The sequence below is a fragment of the Entelurus aequoreus genome, linkage group LG02 (genome assembly GCF_033978785.1).
Source record: "Entelurus aequoreus isolate RoL-2023_Sb linkage group LG02, RoL_Eaeq_v1.1, whole genome shotgun sequence".
NCBI lineage: Eukaryota > Metazoa > Chordata > Actinopteri > Syngnathiformes > Syngnathidae > Entelurus > Entelurus aequoreus.
In genome coordinates this window covers 57,825,755-57,840,123 of record NC_084732.1, presented here as the reverse complement: position 1 = coordinate 57,840,123, position 14,369 = coordinate 57,825,755, and the positions used below count along the sequence as shown (strand labels likewise).

The 14,369-nt window shown below is 38.2% G+C and overlaps 1 protein-coding gene across 2 annotated transcripts in view; it reads right to left on the bottom strand.

The window, feature by feature from the left end:
• LOC133636146 (cell migration-inducing and hyaluronan-binding protein-like) overlaps nt 1-14,369 on the bottom strand; it is a 324,820-nt gene that overhangs the window by 25,565 nt on the left and 284,886 nt on the right. For both annotated transcript variants that reach the window (XM_062029861.1, XM_062029871.1), the window contains 3 exons: nt 12,774-12,859; nt 4,725-4,856; nt 4,612-4,647 (listed from right to left, as the gene is read on the bottom strand). In XM_062029861.1, coding sequence (XP_061885845.1) covers nt 4,612-4,647; nt 4,725-4,856; nt 12,774-12,859 — 254 coding nt within the window. The remainder of the gene's footprint in view (nt 1-4,611; nt 4,648-4,724; nt 4,857-12,773; nt 12,860-14,369) is intronic.

The following is a 14,369-nucleotide window of genomic DNA, read 5'->3' as shown; positions in this document are numbered from 1 at the left end:
CAGTGCTTGAGAATCGTACGTGTGTGTGTGTGTGTGTGTCCACATTTTGGACGGTCAGAAATAAAAAGATTAGACTTATCATCTTTTCAGCAACATCAGCTGCTAGAAGACTCGAGGGGTTGATACAAACAAATTGACTTGATGTGTTTTGGTATCCTTTGGTATTTTTAATGACGTTCAATTGTTTCACATAGAATAAATATTTATATAATATTTCTTACATGAAAAAAATATCTTTGAGTGTGCATTTTTTCACGTCTTGAGTCGAGTAACTGCAGCCTCTTCAATGAGAGCACCTTTGGTGGTAAAAAAAAAAAAAAAGTGGTTTTACTGTAGATGCCTTTGTAGATCACACGCAACACGCCCAATAACAATACACACTGTTTTATAGATTGCACATGCTGTTTAGCACTTGGTATCTGAAATATTAGTAAATTAAGCCCTATGCTTTTTAATTGTGTGTATCTAATTTTTAATCTCTGTCTTTGTATGATGCAAGTTTCCTCGCCCTCTACTTGTTCTTAACTTGTTCAATCAATGTAAAACAATGGTCAGTCACACTCTGAAGTAGACGTTCACTGACTGCCATTTTGTTTGGGTTTGATTTGCAGAAGGTATTTGTAGTCGGGCGTATGGCCAGAGCGTTTCTACTGGTATGGATTCTTTATTCATCACTCCAAGCAACATTTGTAAGTTTTACAATATAAATAAAACAATTCTTAGTTACTAAACCATCCCATGTGTGATGTCTGTAGGAGTGCATGCATATTTGTACGTGCTATTGTAATGTAATGAAGCTAGCGTTGTTAGCATTAGCTAATATGCTAACACGTTTACGAGTGTCTGTGTTAGTATTAACTTACAATGGAATTATTTTTGTATTTTATCAGTTTCACAAATTCCTCAGTAAATTCACAATGGCGGGATTGGAGAGTTTGCTTCCGCAGCTAGTGGGTCCATGATGATGACTTCTGTTGTGTTTGATCAGCTATTTTAATGCCGCGTAACAGACACCATTCGGAAAATATTAAGGTATGTAAATAAACATTTACAAAATCTCTCAGTGTAAATAACTAATTTCACAACATATATATCTGGGGCTTATAGTCCGGTGCGGCTAAAACATAGAAACATTTTTTTCTTCTAAAATTGAGTGGGTGCAGCTTATTTACCGCTCTATACCAACATCCTAACAGTCGGCCTCCCAGTGAGAGCAGACAATGTACAGTAAGTGATGTTTTAGTATGTTATTTGTCTCTTATAAAGTCTGCATGAGTTGTAGTCAGTGTTGTAGTTGAGTGACTCCCATACGCTCATTTGTAAGCGGACTTTTGCTTGCATTTATCTATTAGCTAGAATGGATAAAAAAAGAAAAACGTGTGTTCTTAATTGTCTTACAATAGGATTGTAAATGATGGGCAAAATTCCAAAAAAGTGCAGTTCCCTTTAAGTCAGTGCTTCTCAATTACTTTTTGTCATGCCCCCTCTAGGAGACAAAAATGTTCACACACCCCCTGAATTGAAATCCTAATGAAAACCTGTCAATATCTATTTATTTATTTATATCCTCATTACCGATAAACGATATAGTTTGTTTACGCCCCTGGCCCCTTTTGGGAAATTCTGTGTATTTATAAAGACTACAATATAATATACCCTTCCTAACTCAAGTACAGGATCAAAGTCTGTGTATATGTATGTATATTTACAGTATGTGTATGTCCTCCACGTAGATCAGTAGTTTTATTTTCTGTCACGCCCCCTCTAGGCGACGAAAAAATGTTTACACAACCCCTGAGTTGAAATCCCAATGAGAACTTGATAATATGTACAGTATGTATTTAGTTTTATATATACATTATTACCAGTAAACTGAAGGTTTTTATATATATATATATATATATATATATATATATATATATATATATATATATATATATATATATATATATATATATATATATATATATATATATATATATATATATATATATATATATATTAGGGGTGTGGGAAAAAATCGATTCGAATTCGAATCGCGATTCTCACATTGTGCGATTCAGAATCAATTCTCATTTTTTTAAAAATCGATTTTTATTTTATTTTTATTTTTTTACATTTTTTTTTTTTTGAAATTAATCAATCCAACAAAACAATACACAGCAATACCATAACATTGCAATCCAATTCCAAAACCAAACCCGACCCAGCAACACTCAGAACTGCAATAAACAGAGCAATTGAGAGGAGACACAAACACGACACAGAACAAACCAAAAGTAGTGAAACAAAAAATGAATATTATCAACAACAGTATCAATATTAGTTACAATTTCAACATAGCAGTGATTAAAAATCCCTCATTGACATTATCATTAGACATTTATAAAAAATTTAAAAAAAAGAACAATAGTGACACAGTGGCTTACAGTTGCATCGCATCTCATAAGCTTGACAACACACTGTGTCCAACATTTTCACAAAGATAAAATAAGTCATATTTTTGGTTCATTTAATAGTTAAAACAAATTTACATTATAGCAATCAGTTGATAAAACATTGTCCTTTACAATTATAAAAGCTTTTTACAAAAATCTACTACTCTGCTTGCATGTCAGCAGACTGGGGTAGATCCTGCTGAAATCCTATGTATTGAATGAATAGTGAATCGTTTTGAATCGGGAAAAACATCGTTTTTGAATCGAGAATCGTGTTGAATTGAAAAAAAAAAAAATCGATTTTGAATCGAATCGTGACCCCAAGAATCGATATTGAATCGAATCGTGGGACACCCAAAGATTCACAGCCCTAATATATATGTATATATATACATACTTGGTCATAGTTCTTTGTTGAGTCTGTTGATTAATTCGAGCAGTGACCTAGCTGAAGGCTTGTGATTTGTTAAAGAATGAAGGAAGACGTGAATACTGGAAGTCCCTTGCCTCACCATCCCACCCCCTCCAGGAGGGCCTGCCCCACTTATTGAAAAACACTGTCTTTAAGGGAAACTGCACTTTTTGGGGAATTTTGCCTATCGTTTAGAGTCATTATGGGAGACATAACGATGGATGTTATATATATTTTTTGCATTTTAAACATTAAATACATGTGCTCCAAAGTCTGCTTACAATGAAGCCTATGGGAGCCGCTTTATTCTGCCTATAAAGTCCATAAAAAAACATCCAACCACCTCCATTAAGGTTTTCTATACATGATGTAAGTCAATACTGTATGTATTGTATTAACGGGCATCACAATCTTTTTTTTTTTCTTTATCACTGATTACTGCTCTCTGCAAACTTCACGAGAGCCAACACTGTGCAATGTCTGCTGTCATTAGGATGCTAACTGCTGGGGATGGGGGGAACCAAGCAGTCGTTCTCGCCATTTCTGGGTCCTAAATGGCTGTCAAAGTGTACCACCTTGTCGGAATACGTCCTCAGACTTCTTCTATCCAGGTGAGATGTATGATTTATGATGTACAACAGAGGTGCCAACACTTTTTCTGCAGGCGAGTTACTTTTCAATTGAACAAGTCAAAGCGATCTACCTCATTCATAATATATAATTTATATTTATTTATTTATGAAAGTGACTTTTTTGTTAACAAGTTGAAGGTGTTTAATGATAATACAAGCATATTAACACATATTGATTCCTTTCTTTCATGAAGACAAGAATATAAGTTGGTGTATTACCTGATTCTGATGACTTGCATTGATTGAAATCAGACAGTAGTGCTGATAACGTCCATATTTTCAAATGGAGGGGAACAAAAGTCCTCCTTTCTGTCCAATACCACATGAAAGTGGTTGGTTTTTGGCATCATATTTGTCCAGCTTCAATACTCGTTTTTATACATTTTACAAGAAATACATTGGGGGCAAACTCCGTAGCTCGTTAGCTTGTGCATGCCAGCTTTCTGAGACTCTTATTTTGTTAGCGCAGGCAGGATCAGAATAGTTTGTCTGCATTAGCGCTTATAATAACAATATCACTAATACTTGGTTAATATTGAAATCACAAAATGTAAATGGGGTATTGTTGGTGCTTTTTGGATGGTTATTCATTGGGTTTTATAAATAAATAAATAAAACAGTGGACTTCCTATTGTGTCCGTTGTAAGCAAACTTTTATTCATGTTTATTTACAAGTTAGAATGCATAAAAAATCCATTTGAAAAAATCCATCCGTCGCCATGTCTTTCATATTGATTGTGAACGATAGGCAAAATTACAAAAAAAGAGTGTAGTTTCCCTGAGAAAAGCAACAGGTTCAATGTTTAATTCTTGCTTTTGTATTTGTCAGAAGTGTTACTGTTTTTTGATGTTTTATTGTCAGTATTTTAGATGGATCTGATAAATGTCAGTGATTGTGTATGTTTAAGTCTTTTAAAAACAAATAAATCCACTTCTTTTGCTTATATAGCCTTCTTTATAATGTACTTAAATGAAAATGTCTTTCGATTAAATCTATTCTCAGCATTTGTAGGTTGGATTAAAAAAGATTGATTAGATTAATTACATGTCATAATCAATTAATCCCTTGCTTTAAAAAAAAAATTGCCATTGGTTTACAATGTTCTGAGTTAGAAAGATAAGTTCTTACCTTGCCAGGGTGAGACCAATGCCGTTATCTGCAAATCTAAAAAAAACAAAAGAAATAATACACTCACAAACATTTTCAGTTAATTTAAAAAAACACAACAAGAATGCACTCACTGGCAGTCGTCAAGCCAGACATCCCCTCCTCTAAGCCATGCACCATGATCCTGGTTCTTGTAGGCTATGAAATGGTTAATGAGAGCAGGAACTCTGGGTTTGAAAGGGTCAGCATCCTGGTGGGGGCCATACCTAAAGGTACACAAGGTAGCATCAGCATGTGGTCACAAAACAGACCGACATAACTCTGTTTGTGCATTCAGATAAACCTTTTTAACACTAGAGAAGCAAAATTCGGCCCTGATTTTTGCCCTTTTTAACTGTTCGGAGATCGAGCCCAGCGGCCTTCTGCTTGCAGCAGCAGCAACCTCATCACACTGTGCTAACGTTAGCTTCCAACAACCATACATAACAATAGTTTGGTAGCGGTACCTGCATTATGGCAAAATGGCATTATTGGCTTTATTTCAACAAAATATCTTACGGTACATTAAACATATGTGTCTTATTGCAATCGAAGAACAATCTTGTCCTTAAGTAAAATAGTAAACATTAGGGTTGTGAACGATAAACCGATGCGACCGAGTATTCGATTCAACAAGTGAGCGATTAGATTGCATCGGTAGCAGACTCCTCTATCAATGCGAATAATCCATGAATTCCTAGCTGAATCGGTTATAGAGTCATGGATCGGTTATCGCGAGACTTTGCATGGGTTGGCTAGATTACAATATGCGTCAGCGTCTCTAAAACAACGCGAGAGCTGAAGCTACTCGCCAAACGCGGTAGCCGCCTAGCTGGTATTAGCACGAGTGATAAACAAGAGACAACACGGAAAATGAATGTGGAGGAGAACCAAAGCGTCAGTCTGACCGAAGGTGATAATGGACCGAGAAAGATTTTCAACCCCGGTTCAAATCTCTGCCCTTCCTGACGGACCATGATGCTGAGCGGACGTTCACAAGCATAACAGCAGAAGCTACATCCCTGCATAACAAGGTAAATCCCCCAACACAAAATCATTTACTCAACACAAATTACATATTACAATGCATTCTCAAGTCTACTGTCATTAGATTTATTCCGACTGCTGTTACTGTCTGTTTGTTGTTTTGTGTTTGTCTTTTATATTTTATTTCTAGGCAACAGGGGATCCAGTCCAGAGAGGTCCACTGCAGACAAATCCATGTCAGACTGAACCTGCCCTTGGAGATATGGACATCAGCATTGATGCACCCCAGAACAAAGAAGAGCCAGATCGTTTGTGTATTTTATAACTTGTAATCAAGAAAGAGTTAAACTTATGCTGCAGCTATAAAATATTAGCATACAACAACAACAACAACAACAACACATTCAATATTATGAGAGAATCGGCATGTAAATAAAAACAATTTAATAATGATGATGATGATAATACAACTTTTACAAATGTGCACAAAAATGTGATTAGTTCTGAACATCAGGTGACAATAGATGAAATGGTAAAGTCAGGTACAAAAAAAGCACCACTGAGGCGTGGCAAACAAAGCCTGTAATATACGGCAATTGTTTTCTCTTTCAGATGATGACCCTCCTGTCAAAAAGAAGAAAATATCAGCGTTGGACCAGCTGTTGGGAAAAGACTTTGAAGTGAGGATGGCAGCTACATCTGTAAGATAAAAGGCCAGTGAAGAAGTCAAGAGGTACAGAGAGCGTGATCCGTTGGCCCTGCAAAAAAACCCACTACAGGGGTGGAAAGAGCAGCAGGACTTGCTACTGCTGTCATCTCTCGCTAAAAGATACCTCTGCATCCCGGCCACCAGTGTGGCATCTGAACGTGTGTTTGTAGTAGAATTTCTGACCTTTGACCTATATTGCATGTCTAATGGGAATGTACGCTCATTTGATTTCTCTCCTATTCTGTGCCAGTGGGACAAAAGTGAATGTTAAGTCGTGCCAACCTGTCTACAGAATGTGTTGACTGTCTAAAGGATTCGAGTTGTTATGGAACAGATAGGGATAACCAAAAGACATTGACGCATAAGATAACAAACAATGACGCACAAGAGACATATAAAAAATGGCAGAAGACCGGAACTCGACAGTGATTTTGGCTTGAGTGTGTCTTGTTTACTCCGGAGTAACATGTGGTCTGTCTGCACGGCCAACTTAATTCAACCTGCACTTCTGATAATGGGTAAATAAATTTGTTGTACTAAACTACTTTTGTTGCCTGTTTAAGCTTCGGACAATCCACTACACAAATTGGCGTCACGAACAGGATGGTTTAGAAGCTACAGGTCGACAGCCGCTCCCGCTCTCTCAGTCAGGCAGACAGTGTGCTGCACGCGCGCATAACAAGGTAAGCGTTTTGCTTAAAGTGTAAACATTTTCTGCCTGGAGAGAGCCGGATCGATAAGACTAATTGCTGAATCTATTTTTGATAAAAGATAGGTTTAGTCAGGTTCTCCAAAAACAACCTGGAATGGGGTAAATTATGGTTGGATTGAGTTGTTTTATATGTGATCATTTGTCTGTGTGTTTGTGGAAAACTTGTGATTTCTTGTTTTTAACATAAGGGGATTGTTGATAGAATTTTGGTGGTTTGGAGTGTTTTTGAAGCGTAGACTATGTGAGACGAAAAATTTCTTTTAACCTCTTCATCCTCTGTCGTTGCTGGCAGATGATGCTTCTTGCTGCAAGTGCATCAGATTAGTCAGAGTTGGATACAGCTAAATTATAGGCAAGATTTTCTAACTGGTGTGACATTTGGCCCATATAAATTGATGACGTCTATGAAGGTGCGACATATCTGTTTATGTGGAAACTGCAGCGTTGGGAAAAGCCTCTTATAGGTGACCGCTCATTGACTCCGGTAAAGGAGATCAACTGAGCGTATAGCTGTCATGACGAATTTGGAAATTTGCTGCAAATAGACAGGTATTGATCGGGCTGCATATGGTAGAGCTTTGGTGAAATTGGTGAAACTGTATGGACTGACCAGACATGAGTCTGTAGGATTGCTGGGTGATTTCCAGTGGTCCTATTGGGCGTTAGGCCAGGTTTTTCCGTGTTGGTCAGGGATAACGCAGGTGTTGCTCCAATGAAACGGGTTAATCGCCGTTTTATGAGCAATGATGGAACCTGGTTTTTGTGATATGAGACGGCCGATTCCACAAAAGCACGCGTGCATTAGTTGTTTATATTGGTCCGGACCAGGGGGGGCGTGGTTTGTGGGATAAACATGTGTGTTTTTTAAATTTATATATATATATATCTGCGTATTGTAATAACATTTGTGTAGCACCTGCAGGTTTTATCTGTGTTATTCCCCTCTTCTGAAAGGCAAGCATACCCCCCTCCTCCTCTCCTCCTCACCTCCCTCCCTCACGCTTTTGTGAGAGTTCCCTCACGCTTTTTTCGCACCCCCGCTTCTTTTGCAAAATTTGGGAAATTGTCCAAAATGTGTGTGCGTATGAGAAAATAGACAAAGTTATGTACAGAAAACATATGAGTGAATGATCTATCCATTTAATTATCTTATTCCGCTCTCGGAGGTTGGATCGCGGGGGCAGCAGCCTAAGCAGGGAAGCTCCCCCTCTTTGGCGCTGCGAGCGAATTCCAGTCATTTGAATTTGTTTTAAACTATACTGGTGATTGTGACTGTGCGATATTACAGTTGTTTTACACACTGAGATTTTGAGTACGGGAAAAAAGGCTCTTGCTCGCTGGTAATATCTCTGTGTGAGTGACTGTGTGACGCATATAAAGGAAAAAAAAAAAAAAAAAGGAGTCTCAGCTGGGAGACATTTTGAGATAAGAGTCTGTGCGTGTGACGAGGCTGTGTGAGTGACAGCTGCGTGAGGCGTGGGCCGAAGAGGTGCGACAATGTTAGGATAGCATTGAGCTAGGTTAGCATTAAGCTAGGTTAGCATTGAGTTAGCATAGCATTGGATTAGTTTAGCATTGAGCTAGGTTTAAAGAATACAAAAATAAATAAATAATATAACATGTGCAGACATTTCTTATTCAGCATGTGTTTTACTTTATACCGAATAGCAATGGATTTGGATATTTTTCTTTAATATGTTCAATATGCGGCTTCCAACATATTAATGATCAATTACTATTCTCAAGAATGTAGTTTATATACTCTGTCAATTTCCACTTGATTCAACTTTAATTTTTGTTTCACAATTTGACTTTGCACCCTGGACAGGTTGCCACCTCATCACAGGGCCAACACAGATAGATAGTCAGACAACATTCACACACTAGGGCAAATTTAGTCTTATTAATTTCTACATATTGAGATCTATTACTTAAAATAACTACTTAACCACTGTTGTGAAACACTTTCTAATTCATGGGAGTATTGGGATAGGATTGAGGAAGATGTCTGCTGTGGTGGTGGTTAGTTTGGAAATCAATTTAATAAAAGTAAGTTTAAGTCAGGTAACTTTAAAGTGCAGTCTGACATTTTAGTTTGGAGTAATTTATAGTTTTATTTAGACATTGCAGTACACCATACCATACGCCCGGGAATCGTTTTTGGTGATTTGGCTCCCAAAATGTTTTATAGTCTTTGGTATGACTCGGCCGGGGTTTTGGGCTTGCGACCTGCCGATCTCAGGGCGGACACTCTAACCACTAGGCCACTGAGATGAAGGAGGCAAACCAAATCTCAACAGCTTTCAGTTAGCTACAGATTTTGAGAGTATAATGCGAATAACTATAACTTTACAACTGTTTGCTGTGAATAGTGTTGAATAATAATTACAAATAACAGCCTACATTAATAATTAGAATAAGAGCCGATATGTAGGGTGTTAAAAAGAGGAGAAGTGTGATTAGGGCTGGCGCTTAGAGCATGGCCTTGTGTGTTTGTTGTGACTAGGTTGGATAACCAGTCGGAGACAGGCTCATTGTTGCCACATTTTGAGATGTGTTATAGGTGTGTAACTTGTTTACATTGTAATATTGCACCTTTGTTACCTACCTCTAGTGTTCATTGTTACCTACTTCTAGTGTTCAAAACACTATATGCTCAGGTTGAAATATTGAATCTTTGTTACCTACCTCTAGTGTTCAAAACTATGCTCAGACTGAAATATTGCACTTTGTTGTTACTATTCTGTGCTACTTTTACCTCTGGAGTTCCCATCCTACAATTCATCCAGACTTTTTGGTCCATGTCTAAAAATAAATACATTGACATGTGATTTTGTTGTTCTGTTTTTTTTGCCAGTGCCATAAAGCCACAATGCTTGGGGATTTGGAGTCTTGAATATTAACCGTCAAATCGAATCGTATCGTTCGGAATCGAATCCAATCGAATCGGTCTGTAATAAAAGGATATCGTTTTTGAATTGAATCGTAACCTGTGTATCTAGATGCATATGGAATCGTTTATCAGAGAGAGATGTGCAACCCTAGTAAACATACGAGACAACTTTTATTTTTTTAGTACATAAGCAAACAAAGGCTCCTAATTTGACTGATGACGTATGCAGTAACATATTGTGTCATTTTCCATTCTATTTTTTTTGTCAAAATTATGAAGGACAAGCGGTAGAAAATGAATTTTGTATCTACTTGTTCATTTACTGTTAAGATCGGCTTACTTTCTCTTTTAACATATTCTATCTACACTTCTGTTAAAATGTAATAATCACTTATTCTTCTGTTGTTTGGATGCTTTACATTCGTTTTGGATGATACCACAAATTTGGGTATCGATTCAATACCAAGTAGTTACAGGATCATACATTGGTCATAATTTAAGTCCTCATCTGTCCAGGGACATATTTCCTGACTTTATAAACATAATATAAATAAATAAAAAACGAAAAAAGATTTTGTGATGCTAAAAAATATTGATGTAATCATAGTAGTATCGACACCCTTGTACTTGGTATCATTACAGTGGTTGCGGGTGTAGATCCACCCATGGCGTTTGTTTACATTGTGATGCCGGTGAGCTATTGTATCCTCCTACGGTGTGTAGTGAAGCATGTTTAGCTATTCCTCGTCCTGCAGTGATGATAGTTGTAAGAAACTTAATTTATTTATCGCCATGGAGACAAGGATTAGTGATTTAGAAGTAGCTAAAAGACTGTACACTGGGGATGGATGTTCGCTGCTAGCGAGCTAGCCATGTTTTAAAGTACCTCTTCCTGAGGGTGTTTCAGTGTTATAACTTCACCTTTATCGTTACTTTTTAAGTCAAAATGCGTTCGTTCTCCCTTTTCTGTCTACACACTGTGTCTGCCTGTAAGTACTCCGTGAATGTGCGTTGCCGAACATTCTCCTCTGCTTGTAAAACCAGCAATGTCATGGCGTGACGACGGCGCGGCATCATGCCCGTAAAAAAAAAAAAAGGGGGCCGGCGGAGAACCGGTACTTTTTAGAGGTGGTATAGTACTGAATATGAATTTTTAGTATTGCGGTACTTTACTAGTACCGGTATACCGTACAACCCTAGTTTAGGGCAAAACAAAAGAAACGGAGATAATTAGGCCTACTAGCATTACCACCCGATTCTCTGCAGTCCATGAAGAATACAGTAATTGAGGCCATCACAACTTTTGTTGGTAAAGATTTATGCTTGCACTTGCCGGCTTCAAGAGGCTCATTTATTTGCTCGGCTTGGGTATGATCATGTAACAACTGAAACTGTTTTTATTGATTATATTTGTAAGAGAGAGTTTTGCCAGATGACTGCTGTTATGGTGCAAGTGCACTATGAAGAAAGTAGCTCTGGAGTTACTTCTGTCTACATCTTCATCTCCCCACACCAACAACGTCAATCCCCTTAAGCTTATTTCATGAAATAAGCTTAAAAAAATGTTAGTGTTAGCTTTATTTACTTGCTAAAAATATTTTCAGTTCCATAATCTATAACAATGTCAAAGTGTCGGACGGGACTCGAAATCGGATCGGGATCGGATTGATTGATTGACACTTTTATTAGTAGATTGCACAGTGAAGTACGTATTCCGTACAATTGACCACTAAATGGTAACACCCAAATACATTTTTCAACTTGTTTAAGTCGAGGTCCACGTAAATCAATTCATTGTACAAATATATACTCTCAGCATAATAAGTCATCACACAAGTTAATCATCAGAGTATATACATTGAATTATTTACAATCCGGGGGGTGGGATGTGTGTGTGTGTGTGTGTGTGTGTGTGGGGGGGGGGGTTAGGTTTGGTTGATATCAGCACTTCAGTCATCAACAATTGCATCATCAGAGTAATGGACATTGAAACAGTGTAGGTCTGACTTGGTAGGATATGTACAGCGAGCAGTGAAAATAGAGAGTTCAGAAAGCATAAGAACAAGTATATACATTTGATTATTTACAATCCGGGGAGGTGGGATGGTGTTAGTCTAGGGTTTAAGTTGCCTGGAGGTGTTCTTTTAGTGCGGTTTTGAAGGAGGGTAGAGATGCACTTTCTTTTACACCTGTTGGGAGTGCATTCCATACTGATGTTGCATAGAAGGAGAATGAGTTAAATGAGTTAATGAGCCAAAATTGTTAATCAAGACATCTCTGTTTTTAGCAATACAGTATGCATTAAGATATATTTCTGCAGCAATACAACAGTTACAGTTTTCAAGATATTTGCTATTAGTCGACTTTAGCCATTTAAACAAAAACGACATGTAATATGCTTAATTGAAATGCTTGTTTCTTTTCTCCAGTGGTACTTTCCAATGTTCGATACTTTGTTGCGTTGCCTCTTCCTGGCAATGTGTGAGCTTTATTTACACATTCAAATTGGTAAAAAAAACAACACTTTTTTGTGCTTTTCTTCTGCCTGGAATACCACCTGAAAAATCCTCTCTGATTTGACGTTTAAGAATCACCCACTAAAAGACAGCAATGTTCCTTTATTTAATTACCATGAATTGATTAACGTGGACCCCGATTTAAACAAGTTGAAAAACGTATTCGGGTGTTACCATTTAGTGGTCAATTGTACGGAATATGTACTGTACTGTGCAATCTACTAATAAAAGTTTCAATCAATCAATCAATCCTGCCAATAGTTCCAGACTAAAAAAATTAATTGAAAGTCTGGAACAGCTGAACGAAAACGTGTAACGGATGCTGACCTGGATCCAATCAGCGACAGGAAGGGTCTCTTGTCCTTGTCATTCGCCTGAGTTGTCTTGACTCCATTATCCAGAATAAATCCAGCCTGAGACGATGACAGAAATATTCATATCAAACACTAATCAACAGTCTGAGCTTGATAACACTTTTGATAACATTCAGAGTCACAAGATTGAAACAATACGACAAGATCGTATTATAAATCACCAAAACTAATCATTTAATCCAAACCAGGATGTTTTCCTGGATAATTTTTAGAGAAAATGTAGACAAGCAGTTGCGATTTTAGCCATGGGCCACATGGGCAATTGTCCAGTGTGGCATTCTGTAGGGTGCACCGCAAGAGGGGGAAAATATTAATATTTTGGTAATCAATTAAAATCAATGAACGTTTATTTATATAACCCTTAATCACAAATGCCTCAAAGAGCTGCACAAACCACAATGACATCCTCGGCTCTGATATCACATCCTGGCAAGAAAAAACTCAACCCAAAAGGAAAAATTAGAAACCTTGGCATTGCCGCCCGTTGATGCCCACTGGCAGGGTCTGACCCGTGGAAAAGATGACAGTTTTTCCTTGCAGAACCTCTTTATAATTTTGGTATTTGAAGCAATCAACAAACCATCTAGAAAGCTATCCACACACACATCTCTTTCAACTCCCGCTACATCACTCCCCTGCTTCCTGTGTCAGGTCAGTGTTCACACAGGCCCCCAAAAATTACTATCGCAGGTTGTGCCTGTAACATGCAACAGGAGAGTGCACAGCTCAATGTACATGTGTAGAACGTTACGCCGCATGAGTTCCCTTTTAGGCACTCACATGTAAAATTATTAAATTAAAATTTATGGGCGTGGAAAAGGACATGTCTATGCAGGCCTCTATGTAGGACCAACACTGCAGGCACCACACACCTTACTGTGGATGTTTTTAACTCTTCCATCAATCAATTTTCCACCGCTTGTCCCTTTTGGGGTTTCAGGGGTGCTGGAGCCTATCCCAGCTGCACTCAGGCAGAAGGAAGGGTACACCCTGGACAAGTTGCCACCTCATCGCAGGGTTAACAACTTTGGAGGTGGGAGGAAGCCAGAGTACCCGGACAGAACCCACTCAGTCACGGTGAAAACATGCAAACTCCATACAGGAAGACCCCGAGCCCGGGAATCGAACCTTACAATTGCAAACATTTCTTGTAAATCTCAACTTAAACAGGAATGTTATCAAATCAGACATAAAAGCATTTGATGTTCATGTTTAAGTTCCACTCACAGTCCAGAGCCAGCATCATAACAAACCCTTTGACTTCTTGTGATGGTACATCTTGGAGGATCAATGTCCATCCTGAATTGGTTTCCCACACTGACACTGCTCAGTGGCCTTGTGGTTAGAGTTTCCGCCCTGAGACTGGAAGGTTGTGAGTTCAAATAAGACTATAAAAACGGGACCCATTGCCACCCTACTTGGCACTCAGCATCAAGGGTTGGTGGCGCACACTCCCCCCATCCCCTCCCAGGGGGTGAACATGGGGATGGGTCAAATGCAGAGGACAAATTTCACCACACCTAGTTGTGATTTTAACTTTTTCTCTTGC